We start from the raw sequence: 23555 nt of genomic DNA, 5'->3' as shown, positions 1-23555 counted from the left end.
GATTAATTCTGTTATTCAATCTCTTAGGTAGGTTGCATTATATATATGATTGTACTCTCAATTTATTCATTAAGTAAGAAAATTCAGTTTCTCTCACTCTCTCTTCCTTCTCTCTCTCTCTCTCTCTCTGTTACTCTTTTCTTTCCTCTCAAATTTTCTCTTCACACAAATAGATCTTGATCTCAATTCAATCACATTTGAACACTGAGATTGTATTTTCAATCCTTTAAGAAAATCTTCACAGCACTCCTATGAATGCACAATTTTTCCTAGGCCTCCTAAGCTAGGTATCTACCATTTGAATTTTTGGGATTCCACCAAAATTTCCTAAATAAGGTATCCTAGTTGTCACAAATTTTAGTAGGAATGTCAAAAGTTGCCAGAGTACAAGTAGGGAGGGCTTGTGCCATAGCTTTAATCATGGTACATCTAGCCGCCTATTATAGGCCCTTGCTTCTTCAACCCTTCAATCTCGTCTCCGATATGTCTGAAGGAATTTAAAGCCCTTCGAAGGTGCTTTGGTAAGGGACAAAGGAGCACCTAAGTAAATGGAGTCTTTTTTTAGGGCTTTCATATTAAGGGCTTGCTTGATAATTCAGCATGACTGATTAGGGGGGGGGGGGTGCCTAGAGAAGAAGATGCTAGATTTATTCCTATTGATGAGCTAACCAGACCAATTACAATACTTGTCAAGGCAATCATTGATAGAAATAGCATCTCTCCTTCAAGTTTTGGAAAACTAAACAATGTCATCAACATACATGACTGACGTAACGTAAGTAATAACAAGACTCTCGATTCGATGTTGGCTTTCACCCCACTAATTTTTAATAAATTTTACTTTTAGATGAATATATTATTAAATTGAATCACTTGTATATTACCTAATGTATTTTCCATCCAATATTGTTAACAAAATGGCAATCAAATGATTAATTTAGACATTTCACTCAAAATTCAATATAGTAACATTTTGGAAATTTCAATTCAATAACAGGACTCTCGATACTAGCTTTCACCCCACTAATTTTTAATAAATTTTGCTTTTAGATGAATATATTATTAAATTGAATCACTTGCATATCACCTAATGTATTTTCCATCCAATATTGTTAACAAAATGGCAATCAAATGATTAATTTAGACATTTCACTCAAAATTCAATATAGTAACCTTTTGGAAATTTCAACTTCAAATTTAAACTTTGTTATGTTCTTTTTTTTTTTTAACCCCCCTCCCCCACACCCACACACACATGTACCTGATGATGCCATTGCTCGGTCCCTGGTAGTATGCACATGTACGTGAGGATGCCATTGCTCAAAAGATGAGAATCTCGAAATATTTATCCTTGTTTGGATAAGAAATTTTCTTCTTTAAGAAAAAAAAGGACAGAAATGAAAGATCCAGGCGGGTCATTCAAAAGCATCAATTGGTTTTTTTTTTATAATCCAAAAGCATCAATTGGTAGACAGACATTAAGAAGATAAGGAGTATCCAACTTATCTGCGGATATATGAATGCACTTTAATTTGGACGTTGCACGATTATTATTTTTTTTCGTTTCTGCTGCCGGCAGGGATTTAATGGTAGTCGTCTGGCAGTACAAGCACTAAAAGAAGGTGTGCACTTTCACATTTTTACTTTACATGCTCATCACTCATGACCTGCTATTAACCCTCCGTGCTTGGATGTGATAGAAAAGCCAGTATCTGCCAATAGCTATTTTGCAAGTCCTTGGGCTTTGATGGTAGGTATAGGGAGCTGATGAGCACAGAAGGGAAATGAGGACATAGGCATGTAATTAAACCATTGAAACAAATTGTTAGTTCCGTACCTCTTTTTTTTTTGTGAGATGACATCCCAGCAGAGATTTGATTCACCACAACAAAACCATTCTTTTTTTGATGAATACAACAAAACCAATCTATGCCGACAATAAAATTTATAAATTATAACCCAAACACAGACACATATACGTGCACTTGCGCAAAACTTATGCAGGCCGGTACATATACATTGCAGAAGAAAACAGAGCATTATTTAAAATTTTGGAAAACTCATAAAAGGATATATATTATTATTATGTTAAGTTGTTGGGCTTTTTTCTATATGAATAATCATCATGTGAGTAAGTTTATAGTCAAAATAACATGATGTAATCAGTAATGCTTTAAAGAAAATAAATGGGGTTGGCAGGAAAGTCACTCGAGATATGATAGATGGACTAAAACCCGTGAGATAGGACAAGATTCTTGACAAAAACCGAATGTCCAACTCAACTTTGGTACTTACTAATTACTGTCCATATATGCAGGGATAAGGGATCGGAGAGTGGTCAACTCATTTTTTTTGGATGAACTCCTCACTTGGTCAGTCAAGGTATTCCCATAGTCACGGGGGGTCAATCTTCTGGTCAGGAACGAAGGAGTTGCAGAATTGGTTCGATGCCATTTGAAGTCTATATATGCGCATATTCGAATCATGTAAAAAATTATATTTATTTTAGTATAGGAATTTACCTTTTTTATTTTATTTATTTTTCAAAACAGTCAAATTATCTTTTTCTTTTTCTTGCTACATTTCAATAAAATAATATTTTCTTATCAATTTTTTATTATTATCTCAATTCAATTCATCCCTTCCTTCCTCTTTTAATAGTCAAACAAAACTAGGAAAATATTATTAAAATATTCATTTTCAAAGCTACAAAGACGGTATAAATTTACACAATTACTACATTACAAATATATTTTTCCACAACAATACATATAGACTAATGTGGGAAGTTTTAAGTGTTGGTTGGGCAAAATGTGGGGCTTATTCTATTTTACAAAGACTAATGTGAATGCTCTAAGGCAATATTAGTGGACAAGTTTTTTTTTTTTTTTTTTTTTAACAAGATAGAATTCTACTCTAACTTAATCTAAGTGTATATGTGTATGAAACTCCCTCTTGGAGACTTGAACCCCGGCTCTTGCCCCCCAATTAATATTGAAAAAAAAATATATATATATATATATATTTTTTTTTTTTTGCATAAACAATCATGACAAGTTTTTTTCAGTTAAATTCTATAAGAGTTATATGCATTTGAAATGAAAATAATCTTTTATATAATTGAAAATTTGACAAAAATTTTTTGCATAAACAATTGTAACAAGTTTTGTCAGTTAAATTCTATAAGAGATAGATACATTTGAAATGAAATTATGCTTTTATATAATTGAGAGTTATTATATTACATGTTTGATCAAGGGATCTTATTTGATATTCAATTAATTTTTTATTCTTCTTTCATTTTTTTCCTTAAGTTTTTCATATCCAAATTGTTATTTTTAGTGAGCATTTAATATTTGAAAAATATTTAGAAATGAAATAAATGCAATATAATTATTTTTATTTTTCTTAGAATTTTTTTTTTTTTTTTTGAGATAAAAGATAGAACTTTATTAATATAGAAGTATACAAACACAATAGAAAACAGTATCGTGACACAAATCCAGGGAAAATTCAATTACAAAGACAAGGAAAGAGAGACCATAAATAGACGTGCTGAAAACAAACTAAAAGAAAACATCATTAGTAGCATAATTATGCAGAAAGCATTAGTAGTATATACATGCAGCTCCCATGAACAGCATGTCTGTGCAGTAGGCATCTTTTGTGCAGCAGCCTGCCTCTGATACTCCTCCAATAGACCAAGTAGCTCCATCATTTAGAGACTTGGGATGTACCTGTAACCTCTTTTTATTTGAACAGGAAGGATCACATTTATTTTATTTTGTGCCATAGTTTAAAAGACACGTTAGGATTATGTTTAAAAAGAGAGTGGGCCGAACAGTAATGTAGAGAAAGCATGATTAGTCTAAGGCCCATTTGTATCATGTCCAAAATTAGTTAAAAGTTAGAAAACTCTTTAAATGAGAGAAGAGAGCCAATTTTAAAACAATTTAAGCACCATGTTGGTCTAACGAGCCCATAGTCCTTCTTTTTTTTTTTTTTTTTTTTACAAGATAGAAATTTTACTCTATTCTAAGCTAAATGTATACGTGTGTGAAAACTTCCTCCTAGATATTTGAATCCCAGCACTTATCCCCCACACCTCACAAACACTTATTCTTATGGAGTGACTATCGCACTAAGGATGTGCGGTGGTACAAGCCCATAGTCTTGAACATTCTGCAAGACACCTTACACCTCCACTTAACCAAAATTATTCACCTACTAATTAAACACCATCGGACAAAGTTTGGCTCCACACCAATTTGAAGCTATCTTCCCTAACATGCTACATGTTGATTTATAAAATGTCCATGTGTATTATTTAAATAAAGGAAAAAGTTTAGTTCCAAACCGATTTAGAGCTATCTTCTTCAAATCCTCAAATTTACTATGTGGCAATTGAAGAGATCAAATATATGTAATTTTAGTTATACAGCTTTTTTAATAAGTCATGTAACTTATTCAAATAATACACATAAATAGTCTTATAATTCACCACATAATGAGTTAGAAAAAGTAGCTTTAAATCATTTTGGAGTTAAACTTTTTCTTTAAACCTTGTTGTACCCTAGACCTGTTTGATCATACTACATTGAGTATTCTCTAATCCCACGTAAGTCTAACCAACTTAAAGCCATGCTCAACCCTTAACACACAATCTTGTACTTACATTTATGTTCAAACTCCCAAATTTGACACGAATCTCATGTGAGTAAGCAAAAAATAAGGATATGGTACCAAATCCTCTTCCTTTTGCTTTCATGCTACTCAACTTTAATTCGCTTGACTACTTTCCTAGCATACCCTTTGGGCCAAATTATTCATTCTCATCGATTTTCTATCTTGTGACATAGGCAAAGGTCACATGACATATAATAAGAGAGTGATAGGATTTACACAGCAAGTAAAAATGGACCCATTCTATTACCTCACTGAGCAATGGTTGTGACAAGCATATGTAGTCTGATTACATGTTACTTTTTTTTTAAAAGTCTATGTCCTTGTTTGTTAGTGAATCTTTCCGATCATCAAAAAAAAGTTAGTGAATCTTTCCATCGTACAATCTTAGACTAGTCTTTTCGCAACAATCTAACCCAAGTTCTTTGTTTGCTTGCTACCCCTAATACCTAATCAAGATCTCACATCTGCCATTTCCAGGTTGCAAGATCACTGGAAAGAAATCATGCACGGTCTGTTTACTAGTGTAGGTCTTATCTTAGTCGAACTAAGTTGATATTATCAATTTGGTGTTTATCTTTGGTGCTCTTTAAGTGCATGTTGTCTTTACACCCTTTCCAACGTACACTAATAATCCGTTTCAATTGAGGGGGAGAGATGAGCAATAGAATAGAGTAGATTAAATTTGATCTAAAATTAGTCTATTTTCAGCCAACTTTACTCTACTCCCCTCTACTCTCTATCTTTCTTCCCTTAATCCAAACAGGCCCTAAAGAACACAATGCCTCATCTTTGTGTGCTACCCAAGAGTCGAAAGCTATCACATTTTTATTTACAAAAACTCAAGTATACACACTATGTAGTATGTACAAAAGTTTTTTTTTCCATGTGTGTATTACTAAGGTGTCCACCAACACCAAAACATGTCACCATGAGTCCATGACATATCCAATATCATGTGCGTGAACAAGGGCAACTACAAAACAGCTACAGCTTAACAAATTCAAATGAGTACTCGGAGAGATTCAACACAAATGTAACTTCTCAATTAAAGGTGTGAATTTTCTCTTTGGTATTGGGATTCCTATTACAAGCAAAAGTGGACATAAAATTTTTTAACCTCATAATGTAGTTCTAGCAACTTGTTGCAACCTATATATGTACTTCAAGAATCCATTTCCTCACTCCTTTACCAAAGCAACAACACTTACAAGGCCATCATATCCCCATTGAAGACATGGTGAAGCTTCTCAACAGGTTTTTATTTTGCAACTACTTATGGTGGCGGTTTAAAAGAGTAGTAATAGGTTTGTCAAAAAAATAATAATGATTTTGACTATTGGACCTATTGCAGCGCTTTTGAATTGCCGTAATAGATTTTTAATGGGAACTACCTATTGCGGCAGTTAAACAGCTGTAATAGGCCTTGTATGAAAAGAAAGTGAACATAAAAATTAAAGCACTGCTATAAACCCATCAAGTGCCGATATAAATTCTTTCTCAAAAAAAAAAGTGCCGATATAAATTATGTCTGTTGTGACGCTTTGAAAACGGCACTATAGGTGTAAGATTTCTAGCAACGTTTACAAAAACCACTGCAATAGGTTACTTATAACGGCGTTTGCAAGAAAAATACGCCAAGATAGTCCCTTTTTTTTAGTGCCATCCAACTAGTTACTATAATTTAGGTTTCAGGTAAACCCAAATTACTATTCCAGATTTTCCCCATAATATTTCTGAGCAAATATACTTCCCCCACTCAATACATAGTGATGCCCACGCAAAGGTACTAGAAAAAAGACGGGCAGAATAGAAAAATGTGAGTCAAATCCAGTTGAGTGTACGAAGAGTTTAAACTATAAAAAAGAGGTGGAAGGGCTCACACTCAACAATAGAAGCAAAAGGCGGTGGTTGCTTCAAATACTCACACAGCTTTCTTTGCACTGGGGCCTAGGGCTGCTTTCTATTTATCAGTCAAAACACCCAGTACATTGTGGTTACGTGGTATTATTGGTTGATAATTGTTGGATTAAAACGTTTTACGTGGTTATTTGTACAGGATCACGTACAAGTAGAAGAAATACTGGTCGTATTTCCCAGTACAATACAACAATGATATAACTTTTGTTGATTGGCCAAAGATCCATTCGGATTTCCCAGTACAATACAGCAATGCTATTAAAAGTATAACTTTCGTTGATTGGCCAAAGAGCCATTGACGAGAAAATGAGCTTGAGTTGATAAGACACATTGTACTCTTACTTAAAAAATAATAAAAATAAAAATCTACAATCAGTACAATCACGTGGAAATATTTGGGCCTGTTTGGCAGCCCTTCTCAAACACCAAACTACATATTTTAAACAACATTATACACTTTTTCACCTACACATATATCAAAAACACTCAAACAACATTACTTAAACTAACCCACCAAACAGGACTGTTGTTGGCTGGGAGGGACCAACGACACAGTTGATAGTAAAGATTTCTGCTGCCCAAACACGTTTGAAGTCTAAATTTCATTAACTTATTAATTTATCTTAAAAATAAATAAATAAAAAAAGGTAGCAAAGGCAACAAAATAAAACAACTCGGATTTCCCAGTATAATACAGCAATGATATTAAGTATAACTTTCGTTGATTATTCACGAGAAAATGAGCTTGAGTTGATAAGACACATTTATAAAAAAAAAATAATCTACAATCAGTACAATCACGTGGAAATATTTGTTATTACTGTTGTTGGTTGGGAGGGACCAACAACACAGTTGATAGTAAAGATTTCTGCTGCCCAAACACGTTTGAAGTCTAAATTTTATTAACTTAATTTACTTTAAAGAAAAAAAAAAAAAGGTAGCAAAGGCAACAAAATAAATCAAGCCAAATTCAAATTTTTCGTTTATAGTATTGTGTAACAGCAACAGGCTAATCCTACTTCCTGCCCAAAAAATGTACCACCCCTGTATTGTAATTGGTCTATCATATACATTATGCTTTCATTTGCCTCTGCGTCCGAGATACCCCAAAACCACCTAAGAAACGTAGCCTAAGAAGCTCACCAAGGGCATCGGCTCTGCAATCACAACAAAATTAGCTTTTCCCGCCAACGAAAACGGCTCGCTTGATTTGGATACCATAGGGACAGCGCTAGAAACATCTTTGGATACAATCGGAACAGCACCGGAAACGTCGGATATGGGCAGGAGACAATTCGCTAGCAGCACATTTCCAGTCGCCGTGAAATAGTTATCCCAGTAATGTGGTGGAGGGATACTATTTACGGCTTCCAAATTAATCTCAAAAAGATCTTCGTCCTCCATGTCTGCTAAACCTACACTGGACATATCATGTTCTACAGGATCTTCAACTACAGAACCCATGATGGCTGGCTTGTGTGGTTTTCATTAGATCTATGAAGTCATATATATATATATATATACGAATATACCTTGAAATTTTTTGGTGGTGGTAAGTTAAACAGCCTCCAACAAATGTGGTTGGTTTCAAAAGAGTATCTGTAGCAGCTCCTCTAAATTCGATCTACCATAATGCTGACACAGACCTATCCGTGTTCTCTTTCATTTTCAAATGTACTTTTTCAACACTAATAGAAACAATATAGTCATAAGGTATTTTGAAGTATACACAATACATAGACTACAGAATTTAAAATTTAAGTCAAACTACTCAATTTCCTAACTTGGTAGTTAAATATGTCTCCAATATCCACGGATGTCGGTGAAAACAGCTTAGAAAACAGTACAATACAACTACCAGTCGAGAACAGAACAGTGAGAAGCCATCTTAAAATAAAGAAAGCTCATAATTTAGTCGTAATTGAGGCTTCTCATTCACATCTACCCAAACCATCAAATAAAGTCAAATGAAGTAGACCTAACTACCTCAACAAAACCTGACTATTTTGTACATTTTCGTATATATATGTATATATATAATCAAGCAACAGCAGCTTAAGTCACAACCAACCATGCCAAAAGCAGGACGACACTCCAATTAGAAAGGTAGATCACAATATTTCTTTCAGTTGCAATTCCAATAACCGACAGCCCTGACCAATAACATCCTGATTCAAGGATTGTTTTCCCCTAAACAAAAGTTTTCAACTCACATCAAAGCTAAATTCTACTAAAATTTGTTCAAGGAGAAAGAAATAAGTCAAGAAGAGAGCCAACACATGAAAGAGTTGCGCTATTTCCACAACAACAACAAAAAGTTCACATTGTACTCAATTACGTACTTGATTTCCAAATGCAGAAGGGTTAATGGGACCTTGTGAAAATGACTCTATTACACAAAAAAACAAACTAGGGAGAAATGTGCTCCTGGGACACAGCCCTGCCTGCTACACCTAAATACTAGGAAAAACTGGACACCACATTATCTATGGTTCGTCAAGAGAATCTCGTCTGCAGTGCTGATGTTTTAATAATTGAACCAATCAAGAGTTTTTTTCTTTTGATAAGTAATAAGTTTTATTAAATGTATGGAAATGCATCAAGCACGCTGAACCAGTCAAGAGCTGCTAGAACATTGAGACTGAAAGGCAAGATTCAAAAATCTGTCCTGAAATCTCAGTGCCCTTGGAAATAACCAAGCACAATCTACGTGAACAAATTAGAAGTCTCCTACATAGAAAAACTCCCAAACAGCTGACTTTCACTAATATACAAAATAGAGAAAAAAGANGACTTGAACCCCGGCTCTTGCCCCCCGACCCCCACGCCCCACAAGCGCTTATATCTGTAGAGTGACCATCGCACCAAGAGTGTGCGGGTTTTTTTAACTATATTTTTAATGTATATTTAAAATATATTATAAATTTTTTGTTTGAAATCCATATATTTTTTAAAATTATGAGATGAAAAATTACTAAGGTCATGTTTGGTACACTATAATAAATCATGTAATCAAATGCTTATTCATGTGGAATAACTATTAATCATTTGGTTAGATTTTTATTTCGGACATTGAATGGTTATTCATCAGGAATAATCATTCCTCATTAAAAGTAATGTAATAACTATTTCTTAATACATATAATAACTTTAGAAATTATTATATTTCCAAAATTACAAATTATCTTTATGTGCATTATAATTATAATAATTTTCAAATCATTGTGTTTCCAAAAAATGTTTAATAATTTGTGGCTTTGTTCCTATTTCAAAAGTAGGATTTTATCAGATTTAATATTGAAAAAAAAATATATATATATATATATATTTTTTTTTTTTTTGCATAAACAATCATGACAAGTTTTTTTCAGTTAAATTCTATAAGAGTTATATGCATTTGAAATGAAAATAATCTTTTATATAATTGAAAATTTGACAAAAATTTTTTGCATAAACAATTGTAACAAGTTTTGTCAGTTAATTCTATAAGAGATAGATACATTTGAAATGAAATTATGCTTTTATATAATTGAGAGTTATTATATTACATGTTTGATCAAGGGATCTTATTTGATATTCAATTAATTTTTTATTCTTCTTTCATTTTTTTCCTTAAGTTTTTCATATCCAAATTGTTATTTTTAGTGAGCATTTAATATTTGAAAAATATTTAGAAATGAAATAAATGCAATATAATTATTTTTATTTTTCTTAGAATTTTTTTTTTTTTTTTTGAGATAAAAGATAGAACTTTATTAATATAGAAGTATACAAACACAATAGAAAACAGTATCGTGACACAAATCCAGGGAAAATTCAATTACAAAGACAAGGAAAGAGAGACCATAAATAGACGTGCTGAAAACAAACTAAAAGAAAACATCATTAGTAGCATAATTATGCAGAAAGCATTAGTAGTATATACATGCAGCTCCCATGAACAGCATGTCTGTGCAGTAGGCATCTTTTGTGCAGCAGCCTGCCTCTGATACTCCTCCAATAGACCAAGTAGCTCCATCATTTAGAGACTTGGGATGTACCTGTAACCTCTTTTTATTTGAACAGGAAGGATCACATTTATTTTATTTTGTGCCATAGTTTAAAAGACACGTTAGGATTATGTTTAAAAAGAGAGTGGGCCGAACAGTAATGTAGAGAAAGCATGATTAGTCTAAGGCCCATTTGTATCATGTCCAAAATTAGTTAAAAGTTAGAAAACTCTTTAAATGAGAGAAGAGAGCCAATTTTAAAACAATTTAAGCACCATGTTGGTCTAACGAGCCCATAGTCCTTCTTTTTTTTTTTTTTTTTTTTACAAGATAGAAATTTTACTCTATTCTAAGCTAAATGTATACGTGTGTGAAAACTTCCTCCTAGATATTTGAATCCCAGCACTTATCCCCCACACCTCACAAACACTTATTCTTATGGAGTGACTATCGCACTAAGGATGTGCGTCACACCATATCTTGAATATCACAGGCACTAAAGAGGGAAGGCTGATCAAACCTCTTCAAAAAAGGAGAGATGCGGAGTTGATAGTTGCTCAAGTCTACGTTGATGATATCATCTTTGGGTCGACTAAGGATGAACTGGCTCATGGCTTCTCAAAACTCATGCAAGCAGAGTGCGTTTTGTCAAAGGGATTAGCCAATATACATAACTAAGTGACATATGTTCTTAAACAAGTTAAAACATATATGTCCTAACAATCTCCCCTTTGGCAATCCGTGACAAAACCACAACAAACAAATGAGCATATGAGAGAAGTCATAAATCACTCAACTCATATTCACTTGTTGAATACAATAAAATCTATCCTAACACAAACTCTTAAAACTTTGCAAGAAGAGAGCTTATGATAAGTAGACTTTGACAACCTGTATTTCTGAAACACTTTAAACAAAACTCATCAAGGTATCTTAGTGTGAAACAGAAATAATAGACTGCATACAAATATAAAGAACATGTGTATAAAGATAGAAAGAAACAACACATGAAGAGAGAGGTGAAAGAAACATACATCAACATATATAAGATAATGAGATAAGAACAATGTATGTAAAAAATGGTCAAAGGACCTCATATACAAGACCAATGTATATCTAAGAGATAAGAATGTGTAGGACATATATGTTTTAACTTATTTAAGAACATATGTCACTTAGTTATGTATATTGGCTAATCCTTTGACAAAACGCACTCTGCTTGTAATTGGGTAGTTCTAGGTGTTTTTAATACTTCAAGAAACAATGTTTCAAGCTCAAGTGTTGAAGTCATCAAGTCTGTCCAAGAAAAAGCAAGTTGAGTGCAGGATTTTAAATCTCGACACCTCTCGATAGCTACCTCGACACCTGCTATCTGTCGAGAATTAAAAAATCAGAATTCCAATCTAATTTTCTTGGGATCCGTGAATATGTTTTTGGGCTTTCTTTTCTTCTAACCCTAACACATATAAAAGGATTATTTTAAGAGCCGTTTTGGAAGACACAAGTTGTATTATCATTGAGCAATCTCTGTTTATGCAAATTGTGCTCAACAGACAAGGTTCTTGCCCTAGTTCATCTTCCATAAAGAAGTTGCTGTGTATTTGCACCATAGGGTTTTGTGACCAAGCATCTTCCTGCTATTCATCCGGGATGAACTGAAGAACTTTGCAGCCAACCTTTCTTCCTCAAGTTGGTGTTCTGAAGTCGCGTACTTGGATCCGCGCATTGGTTAGTCACGTACTTGGGAGCCGTGCATCAAAGGTGGAGACTGTCACTACAGATCAAGTCCAATTGGGTATTGGGGTAAGGGTTCAACTGTAGGTTGGTAAGGTACTTGGGATTCCTTTCTTGTAACCGCTTGATTTGATAATAGTGGAGTTTCGGGAGTGGTGACCTGAAAATCACCCGGTGGGTTTTTTGCCGTTAGGGTTTTCCCCCATTCGTAAACAAATCACCGTGTCATTTATTTTCCGCTGCATAATTAGTATTTGGTGATTTGTTTGTGCTTCCACGTATTTGCATGTTAAATTGATTAATTAATAACTTGGCTAATTAATTAATTAATTAGAGTTAATCACAAGGGGTCATTCAGATTGTGACCAAACAATGTGGATCGAACTAGTGTGTGGGTTCATTAATAGGTTGTGTAAACAAGCGTGTTTTCTAAGGAGAGTGAAATTTGAAAAATAAAAACAGCTCAAGACCTATTTTCAGTTTCCTTCACAATATGGAAATTGGAAATAGTTTTTGTTTTTGCCTAAAATAAGTTAGCAAACAAGTTTTTTGCCTTAGGAAACAGAATTTTTTTTTGAAAACAGAAAATTGAAAGAAAAAAAATGGTTACCAAACATAGCCTTAAATATTAAGGTTTTTAAAAAGTAACAATTAACAAATTTAGATAAGTTAAAGAAAAGTGAATTTGGTGGCTGGTATGATAGCTTCTTATATATTAATTATTCATTGTTATTATTTTATGGTGGTCGTATTTGGGTCCACCACTTACATCATTTTTTTATTTACCAACAACGACTCATTATATTAGCAATTTGTAAAAAGTTTGTAGCTCTAGCATTTTTTCTCATTTTAAAGGCCATAAAAAAATTTATTGATCTAAAATGTAAAACAAAATATACAAGCCCAAAAAAATTAGCATAATAACAAAAATTACCAATAGTAAGTTAAAAATAATTAAGCCTAATTAATCAATTTTACTCAAAAACAATCAACCAACCTTTTAAAAAGTTTAAACAAAAAAAAAAAGTGTTTTTACCTAGTAGAAGACGCATGCAAAAAAAAAAAAAAAAACCCTTTTTAGCTAAGAAGCAGCAGAGCCAACAGTCATAACTACCCCCTAACTTCAAGTCCCGACTCCGTCCCTGAAGGATACTTTCTCAAAAAGTTTAATAGGGTAGTTTTTGTTTTGTAGATTATGACGGCTGAATATTCCTTGAACTTTATACAGAAAGTGAGATAAAGTTTAAGTTTTTTATTTTTTATTTTGGATAGGTTAAAGTTAAGTATTAAAATATCAATAAGTTTTGTTTCGTTAATTAGACATGGGACAAAGTTTGACAACAAAATTTGACAACAAACTTGGTTGTATTATAAGACTACAACTTCACTTAATATCTATTTATTTGGTATGAATTTTGATAAATCCACTATTAGATTACATTTGCTTCTTATATCCTCTAAGCTTACAAAATTTCCAAAATACAAAATTAATAGATATATTATCAAACAAATGTTTAAAATTCAAGTTTTTGTAGTCTAAAATTAGCATAAAAAATAAGTTTACATATCAGATAGTAATAAGTAATCATCTAATTGGTACATATTTGACATGTGTGTTAGAAACATAAAAATATATAATCAACGGTTAGATTTTCAAAATATGTGGTCATATTAACTTTTTAGTAAGAGTTCTCACCTTAAACAACAAGCAAGTTCATTCTCAAAAAAAAAAAAAAAAAAAAAAAAAAAAAAAAAAATACAAGCAAGTTAATAGCCAAACTTTGCCCTCAATCATATTTATTTTCTCATTTTATATGATTTATTGAATGAATACTTGGTGTTTCTAATAAGGACAAAGTTTGGCTACAAATTGATTGTAGCACAAGGTTATAACTTCACTCAATATATTTTTATTGGAAGTGGATTTTGAAAAATCCACCATTAAATTACTTTTTTTTCTTATATTCTCTATGCTTGCTAAATTTCTAGAAGATTAAAATCAATAGCTATGTTATCAATCAGCCATTTAAATTGCAAGTCTTTGTTAGTCTAAAATTATGCATTATAGTAAATACATCTAATTGACACAAAATATGACTATGTGTTAAGAGTATAAAGATCACGCATTTTAATAGTTAGTTTTCAAATTATGTAGCACAATTGTCAATTTTTTATGAGTGAAGTTGGGGGGGGGGGGGGCCATAAACGGAGAGATAATAAGAAGGATTCTCACAAACCCATTGGGGCTAGACTTCCATACCATAGCTAGCTTATAATTAATTTTATCCACAGGCCTTCTTGGCAACCAAGTAGATCACGATATCCTAATATCCATCAATGTTGAGAAATTCACAATACACCAAAAAAGTACCACAGCAGCATTGCAAGTTGCATTGATGAATTCCCAATAGGCATCCTTTGCAATCAAAGAGACAATAATATCCATCATCAGCAATGAATTCCCAATATACTTTTAAGTTTTAACGGAATACAGCCATAGATTTAGAAAAGGATGCTAAACAATTTTCATGTCCCTTAAGTTATACTTCATATTGAAAATAACTTTGTACAGAAACATGCTTTAAATTATGAATAAGCTTGTTAATTAGAAACGAATACATTCCCCAACAATAACTAATAATAAAATATTCAGTTTTGCATTTCCAAATCTGGATAAAGCATGAACAGGTTGGAGGGGTTGGAATAACAAACAACTTACTTCATAAACTTTTGCCATTTTTGTTGACTGCAACAACATCAAAGTCTCAGCTCTTAGGTCTAAAACTTTGAGATTGGCTATGACTCCTCTTGTTGACTACAAGATCCACAAAATACATTTTTATTCAGTAATTGCATGCAATTGATAAGTCTTGAACCCATGACCATACTCTCCTCCCTGTTCTCACAGGGGGAGGAAGCGACCCCATGAACCCAATCCAACACCATGGATTGGTTTTTTCTTTTTTTCCTTTTTTTGGATAATTGACACCATGGATTGGTTTTTAATGGGTTGATAGGTTGAGTTCCATTTGAAACTCAGGTTAGATTGGGTTTAGATTCACAAAATTTCAACTGGATTAATCTGAACTAGTTAACACTGTTAATAATTTAAAATTTATTTTTATTTAAAAATATAAGTTTACTTTATTTTGAATTTTAATACTTAGCCAAAATTTGTTAGTTAATTTATTTTGGTATTTTACCTTATAAACAAAAATATTTTGGAATTTTAAGATTTTTTGTAAAAATAATTCGATAGTTGGGGAGTGAGGATTTGAAACCTATATGTCTCCATTGGAAACACCTAAGTGTCAACTAAGCCACAAAACTCTTCATAGAATTTAAGACTTAGTTTGATGAAGTTGGAATGTAAGGTTCAATTGTGTAAATTGCAATCATTTATAAAATAAAAGACTTAAATAGTTGAATTAAAGCCATTTTTATTAGGTTTGACAAAAGTGCCCAAACCTAGGAACCCAACCCAACCCAACCCAACCCAAGTTGGGTTAGGTTGGTTTTAAGGACTAGCATGGGTGGTCAAGGATTTCTCAACTCAGAGTAGGTGATGCAATGTAGAGAACACGGATAAGGTGTAGAAGAGTAAGAAATTCAAGCAACAAATAAATTTTTTTAGGCTCAAAGAGTTCAAGAAATATTCAATTGTGAAATTTCATAAAGTAGATGAGTAAAGACTGCCTACAATGACTCAAAATAGGCTATTTATATTAGCTTTTAGAACCCTAGAATCATAGCCCTTCATCTTACATATAACTATAAGTATATAACAAATAAGTCTTAGCCATCCAACTACATTAAAAGCTACATGCTAGTCACATTACCTTTTAAAATACTACATAATACTAAATAAAACATGACATCTAGAAATAAAAGACAAAATACTAAAGCACGTCTTTTTTTTCTTGGGCTTAAAATTTTAAATTATTCTACACTAGTTCTCTCCGGGTTGGAGAAGATTCATCCTCAAGTTCAATCCATCCCCACCTCAATCTCTCGGATGTCCAACCAATCCTTTCCGTCCTTGTATTCTCCTTTGCAAAAAAAAAAAGAATCAATTCACTACATATAAATCTTTTCTTGGTCATAATAAATCTTGATGAATGAATTTTTATTCTTGTCCTCTTTTTCCATGGTGGAATATGTGAAGCAAATACTAAATAGGAAATGAGGAGTCCATGCATACATTGGTAAACATCAAATTGCTTCCTCCACAAAGTTTAACCAACATCACTCTTGCACGCCTCTTGTTCATCTTTCCTAATTCTTGTTCAATAAATTCTTCCTGAAAAGTATCAATAATGGTCTCCATTCATTTTTCAAAAGCAAGGTTAACTTATCACCAGGGAAAATTTAAGAGAAACTCATAAACTCTAGTAAAACCATAATGTTGAATGTGTTCAAGCTCTGGGAGATTGAAACTCCATTCAACAAAAGAAAACCTTTCTATTACTAAACAAGCTCATTAAAACATTGAATGATTGCCTTCTATAAAATCAATGGCCCTTTGTACTTGAACAGCAAAAGCCAATGTTGTAAATTATGGATCACATTGTATGCATATGACTTTATTTTCATCAAACCCAATCTTGTATCCGTGACTACTTTTACATAGACACCATATTCTGTAACTTGCTGTCAACAGACTTAGTTCAATAGCTTCACTTGAAATACTTTCCAACAACCATGAAGTATCTAAAAATGGTTTTATAGACGCATACAATACAAAACAGTTTTTTGGGCTCCATTTCTTCTCCTGCACCTTGGTAGACCTAATACAATTACTGCCTACTTCTTAGAAGACAATAAGTTGTGGCTAAGGCACTTCCATGGACTAGTTGTTCAGGTCTTGGGTGCTGCTTATATTTTTGTTCAAGCCTGGACGAGTGCTAAACTTAATTTTCTAGCAATCCCAATGTTCATTGCTGGGACTATCAAGGATGGAGAGAAGACTAGGGCTCTCAGGTCTACAAGCATGGAGCATTTTTGAGACTATGATTCCTCATCCCAACCCTGGCCCCAAATATATCAGATTCATGGTTTCTTCCTGTTCACATCTAATCACACAACCATTGATTCAACCCCCCCCCCCCCCTTTTTCCCCCAAATACTTGTATATTCCTACACTATTAGAAAATAATCACCGAGCCTAGGTCATCATCTTTTCTCGTTCTTTGGACAAGCATGTAAAGGTGTCATTAGACATAATAAGAACAGTAAAATTACAATTTTCGGCCAAGAAAGTTGAAGGAATTACCAAAAAAATAAATAAAAAATAGAATCTTATATTTGAACTCATCACAACAAAACCAAATAGCAGAATGGCATTCAATTAATGAAGGACTGTGACCACATATTTCATTTAATAATATCAAGTAAAAACTAAATCCAAATTTTCTTTTATTCTCCTATACTTTCTCAGCAACATAAGTTTCAAATTTCAGCAGCAAACAAGAATTTCTCTAATGAATTAACTGAAATAAAATATGGCATTACTCTATCCAAGTTAACAATAAGCTAAACACAAACCTCTTACTGCCCCACGGACCAAGGATTGAGGTTTAGGAGGGATATTTTGTGGAGTTTACATCTGGTATGGCTAAAGATGCAGGTGCAGAAAAAGGCAGTTTAGACCCCAGAAGAGGTGGGGATGGGGAAGGCAGTGATGGAGGAGGGGGATAGGGGTATGTGAAACTCCCAAACAGAGGAGGGAAGCATGGGGGAGGAGGAAAAAGGAAGGGCAACAAAAAAGGAAAAAAGATGGTGATGGATGAGTCTGGGGGGGGTTGGGGTGTGAAGGTGTGGTGGAGGAGGGTGGATAGGAGGAGGGATGGGTAGGGAGGGGGGGTGGGGCTGAGTTATCATAGGTGGGAGGGGGGGGGGGGGGTCCTTAGCCTATGCTATGCAAGACATTATCCCTACCAATGATATGCAGGTAAGTTCTCTCTGCTCTCTCTATTCCACCGTTGTTAACCCAGTAATCTAATTGATACGACCATGTGAATTGGGAGGCCTTGTTTTATCTATTGGGGATGATGGGTTTTGGATTGAAATGGAAGGGGTGGATTAAGGCTTGTGTCACTTCTGCCCGATTTTCAGTCCTAGTAAACGGTTCCCCTTAAGGTTTTTTTGGAACCTCTCGTAGGTTGAGACAAGGTGACCCATTATCCCCACTTTTGTTTCTCTTGATTATGGAGATTATGGAGGTCTTAAGCAAACTTCTGAGGAAGACAGAGGAGAGCAATCTTATTCGGGGTTTTCACGTGGGAGCAGTGAATTTTGTCGATGTGCGTATCTCCCATTTGTTATTTGTTGAGGACACTATTTTATTTTGTGATGCTTCTAGGGAACAGATGATGTCCATAAGGCTGGCATTTTCTTGTTTTCAAGCTTTTACAGGTTTGAAGGTCAATGTTGGGAAAAGCGAGATCGTTCCTGTTGGGGAGGTGAATAATCTAGATGCACTGGCTAATATTCTTCAATATAGAGTGGGCAATTTGCCTATAAAATATTTGGGGATGCCGTTGGGAACTTCTTTTAAGTCTACTTCAATTTGGAATCCCAGTTTGGAGAAGATGGAGAAGAAATTATCAAGGTGGAAGCGTCTCTATTTATCAAAGGGTGGTAGGCTCACATTACTAAAGAGTACTCTCTCAAGTCTTCCAACGTATTTTTTTATCTCTTTTTACTATTCCTAAAGTTGTGGCTGCTAGATTGGAAAGTATTCAAAGGAATTTTCTTTGGGGGTCTTCCGAGGGGATTTTCAAATACCCTTTGGTGGCTTGGGAAAAGATGTGTCTACCCATGGGTTTGGGCGGTTTCGGGATAAGAAGTGTGGTGTCGTTTAACCAAGCTTTATTAGGGAAATGGCTGTGGAGGTATGGTCATGAAATTACCTATCTTTGGCGGAGAGTAATCTCCACAAAATATGGTGAGGGCCAAAGGGGATGGATTTCTAAAGTTTGTAGGAGGGCTCATGGATGTGGTATTTGGAGAAGCATTCATGAAGGGTGGGAGAGTTTCTCTAAGCATTTGTCTTTTGTAGTGGGTGATGGCACTCATATCCGCTTCTGGCATGATAGGTGGATTGGTGATAATACCCTAAAAAACCTCTACCCGGAGATATACATGTGTTCAGCAGCCAAGGATGCTTGTATTTTTGAGGTTTTGTGGACTCCAGAGGGGGGTACTGTAAGAGTGTGGGATTTACGGTTTTATAGAGCTTTTGAAGACTGGGAGCTAGCTGCATCTTATTCTCTCATTCAGTTCATCCAATCTCGTATTCCTCAAGTTGATATGAGCAATAGTCTTTGTTGGCGTCTAAAATGTGATGGTAAGTTTGACCCCCGATCTTACTATCATGCGATTTGGGGTTCGCCGGATTCTTCGTTTCCTTGGAAGGGTGCTTGGAAACCAAAGGTTCCTAAGTGAGTGGCTTTCTTCTTGTGGATAGCTGCTCATGATCGGATTCTTACTTTGGATAATCTCATGCTTAGAGGTCACTCTTTGGCAAATCGGTGTTGTATGTGTTGTTGTGATGGGGAATCAGTGGACCACCTTCTTCTTCATTGTCTTGTTACACATACCTTATGGACTTTTATACTTCAGGCTTTTGGTATAAATTGAGTTATGCCAAGATGAGTGGCAGAATTGTTATTTTGCTGACATCAGTGGCTTGGGAAGCACAAATCGAGCGTCTGGAATTTGATTCCAAGCTGCTTAATGTGGATTATTTGGTTGGAACGAAATCGTCGTTCCTTTGAAGACACTGAGAAGATGGTGGATGAGTTAAAAGTTTTATGCCAACGTAGTCTTTTTGAGTGGTCTCGATGTTGGGGATTTACTGATTATTCTTCTCTCTCTGAGTTTATGTTGTCCCTTAGATTAGTTTCTTGATTTCCTTCCCTTTTGCTGTTTGTTTTATCTTTTTGTTGTTGTTCATTATCATGAACAAATTGTACTATTTCCTATTTTTTCATTAATAATAGTTTTCTGATTACCTATCAAAAAAAAATTTCATAATTGTTGATGGGACCTATTACAATTGGTGCAGAATATAAGTAGCATAATTGGTGTATTAATAAATATATTATGTTTTTCCAATCACAGCTTATAAACTTAACAAGAAAATAGTGGGAATTGGGACCAAGTGAAAATCCTTTTTCTTTTTTTTAAATTGAAGAGTTATTTATAGAATGACACAATTACCACAAACAGGTAAAAGTGTAATTGGGAAGTAGAGGCATTTTGCGACAAATCAATTTATCACTTATAGTTTAAACTTTAAATATTATATATCCCCTCCTCTATGCAGCTTCATTTCTTAAATCACCCATTAGCTAGATTTCAACTAAACGCTCACTCAATAAGGAAATTCCTTATCTCATTCCACTACATTAGTAGGGAAGCCATCAAGTACATTTCCCAAACTGCCTTCATCGCCAAATGGAGTCACTTGAGCTCTGTTTAAACCATTGACGTGAAAGCAATATTGAATTTTACAACAAAAATTACAGGAAATGACATAAAATGTTATGCTATTTGTTAGTGTAAGACAAATGGTAAACATCTAAAGAGCAACTGTGGTCTGAAAGAAAATATCCTAATGAACAGGCCAATCTTAGGCAAATTATCACAATAATCTTATCTAAGCTGTTTCGAGAAGAGAAGATAACAATTTATGACACAAAATAGCAGATTCTCTCCAAACAGGGTCAAATAATAAACCAGCACATGGGTACAGATTTCTCGATCTAGTTCAGCCTCACTTTCTCTTGTTTTGGTGCTCAATGTTATAACTCAAATACATTATAACAAGTAGTCACATTACACATGAAACTCCAACGCCAAAATAAAAATCTATCGGCTTCGAAAGTTCAACAATAAACACACCAATGTAGCAAAGCATTCACCTAAAAACTCAGACAATTCATTTACAAATAACATATCCATTTCCTCCATATCAAACGCCCATTATAGCACATTATAGCACAAAATTATAGCATTACGATCAATATCAATTATAAGCCAAAAATTACATCTAACAAAAGGTTTTTTTTTTTTTTTTTCTCTCTCTATTAAACAGAAATTTCAATACCAAACAGCGAATTGCAAAACCAAATCCCACTAGAATATAACAAGCAACGAGAACAGAGTGTAAATCAAGAAACACGCATACGCTATTAAGCTGCGATGCTCGTCGCCGCCATCAGCCAGCGCAACCATGAGTGCCGTGGAAACCCTAGTCGCCCAGAACACGAAGATCCCGGCGATCGAGAACCTGACCCCACCGATTTGAGGCAGGAAGAGCGACACGGCCGAAAAGATCACCACCGGCAAGAGACAGTAGCCAATCACGCTCGTACACGTGTGCAGATCCAGGTTACCGTTCCTTCCGGCGAGCATGTTGTACACCACGTAGAGGAAGATAGAGGAGACGACGATCCAGCCGAGTATAACGCCGAATTGGAGCTTACCGGCGAGTAATTGGAAGAGGCAGAGTGACATGTAGAGGAGGATCGGGCCGGATAGATCCGAGTCCTTGTGTACGACCGGGTTGACCCGGAACGGGTTGAGAATCGACTTGGTTTTATTCCAGATTTGCTCCGGGTGGATCCCGAGCTCGTCGAGCAAGGGTTCCTCGTCCTCGAAGCTACCACTTCCAGGCATAGAGCCACCTCCTCCGCCGATAGGACCGCCGTAGATCGAGGCTGAGGAAGTGGAGGCCGCTGCGGATCCGATATCGAATGACATGAAGGGGATGCTGGAGCTCGAGGGTCTCTGTGGCTGAAACGGTGCCGTTGGGACTCTCCTTTGCTGAACGCTGGTTCCGGCCACCGGATTGGCGCCGGACGGGAAAACCACCGGCGGTACTGCGAACTCCCTCGTCATTTTTTTTAGGGTAACGGAGAGAATTCAATTTGCTACAACAGTTCAGTTTGTTGTTTTTATTTTTGTGCATGAGGGCGATTTTGACATTTTGTGCTGAAAGTTTATCAATTCAGGTGGGTTTTAACTTTTAACGGCACGATGTTTGAGAGGTGACGTTTCTTGGGATACGGTATTACCTTCTTGCCCCTCGAAAGGAAAAACGAAATACTTTGCCTTTCATGAGAAGAAACGCGTCTCTTGATACGTCGAGTGGGAAGCACGTGGTGTCCAAATGTAAATTATGGTGAATAAATGTAAATTACATTTAAATTTTGCACCAAAATATTATTTTGGTCCTAAATTAAAAGTTTCTTTTTCATCTATAAATTTTACTGTTTTCATTATTGAATTTGTAAAGTTTTTTTTTTTTTTTTTTTAAGTTTAGAGAAAAAAATAAGGATGACAAAATAATTTTAGGATAAAAAAATATTTTAAAGTTTATAAATGAAAGTAAAACATTTTTAATGGTTTAGGAAAAAAAAAAAAAACTTACTTTTATATAATTTAGGGACAAAAAAAGAACTTGCTAAAGTTTATAAACAAAAAATAAACTTTTGGTAAAGTTTAAGCATTAAAAATAATATATTACCCTAAATTTTACTAGTATAGATTTCACACTTAAATTTTGAAATTGTATTCATCTTGATTTTTACACTTTAAACATTTTTATGACGATATTTTATGTTTGATTTTATTTTTACATTGACCTTATGTCTATTTAGTTAGTAATATCACTCCAGTGATATTTAATATTCAAATTACCAATAAAAATAAACAAAATAATGAATATAAAAATGAAATTAAACATGATGCTACACAGAATCAATAGGCTAAACACTTCGGCTTTGATGGGCTAATAGTTGTAGCGAAGGCCTGCAAGGATGAACACGTTATCAAAGAAAACCGGGATGGACCGGCCAAACACCCTCTGATGGCTAAGTTAGTTTCTCATAAGAATGAAGTTCCAACTTTTTAGGAGTAAGAATATCAAAATGCACTTATCTTTGTTTGATTCAAACTGGTCCTTATATAGAGAACCTTGTAGCGGTTGTTGCTTTAGTAACTTCTCCAAGATTCGTGAAAATCAAGGATTTCGGACATAACTTCCTTAACGGCTATAGAAGTTGCAACCGCTAGTGGAAGTTAAGTACTAAGGAGAAATTGGTGGCGATAAACATAGGTTGATTAACTGCTCCAAGACTTTGTGATTTGAATCCTCCACACACGTGAGGTAATTTATACTTGAAGATTTCCCAAGTGTTATGTGGTCGTTCGTGTGCTTTG

General features: G+C 34.4%; 1 protein-coding gene across 4 annotated transcripts; it reads right to left on the bottom strand.

Moving 5' to 3' along the window:
- Positions 1-14524: 14524 nt before the first annotated feature.
- LOC112001791 (uncharacterized) lies at positions 14525-22331 on the bottom strand. Of its 4 annotated transcripts, XR_010623917.1 has the most exons (3): positions 21520-22330; positions 16528-16626; positions 15971-16375 (listed from the first exon to the last, which is right to left on the bottom strand). XR_010623917.1 is itself a non-coding variant. In XM_065760717.1 (2 exons), exons 1-2 carry the CDS (start codon positions 22230-22232, stop codon positions 14676-14678), a joined length of 780 nt encoding a protein of 259 aa, XP_065616789.1. In that variant the 5' UTR covers positions 22233-22331; the 3' UTR covers positions 14525-14675. The 4 variants fall into 4 exon arrangements, 3 of the variants coding, with proteins under 3 accessions (XP_065616789.1, XP_065616800.1, XP_023889740.1); XM_065760717.1 differs by lacking the exons at positions 15971-16375; positions 16528-16626 and adding an exon at positions 14525-14742 and having other exon boundaries at positions 21520-22331; XM_065760728.1 differs by lacking the exon at positions 16528-16626 and having other exon boundaries at positions 21520-22331.
- Positions 22332-23555: the final 1224 nt, after the last annotated feature.

The sequence above is a fragment of the Quercus suber genome, unplaced genomic scaffold, assembly GCF_002906115.3.
Source record: "Quercus suber isolate HL8 unplaced genomic scaffold, Cork oak 2.0 scaffold_18, whole genome shotgun sequence".
In the NCBI taxonomy this organism is placed as follows: Eukaryota; Viridiplantae; Streptophyta; class Magnoliopsida; order Fagales; family Fagaceae; genus Quercus; species Quercus suber.
The sequence above is the reverse complement of the archived record's forward strand: the minus strand, read 5'-3'. Positions and strand labels throughout refer to the sequence as shown.

Excerpts from the sequence above, each read along its gene's own strand:
- LOC112001791 (XM_065760717.1), bottom strand. The coding sequence starts at position 22,232 with ATGACGAGGGAGTTCGCAGTACCGCCGGTGGTTTTCCCGTCCGGCGCC. Across the intron at positions 14,743-21,519 it reads GAGCATCGCAGCTTAATAGC|GATGCCTATTGGGAATTCAT; the intron begins GTATGCGTGTTT and ends TTGATTGCAAAG.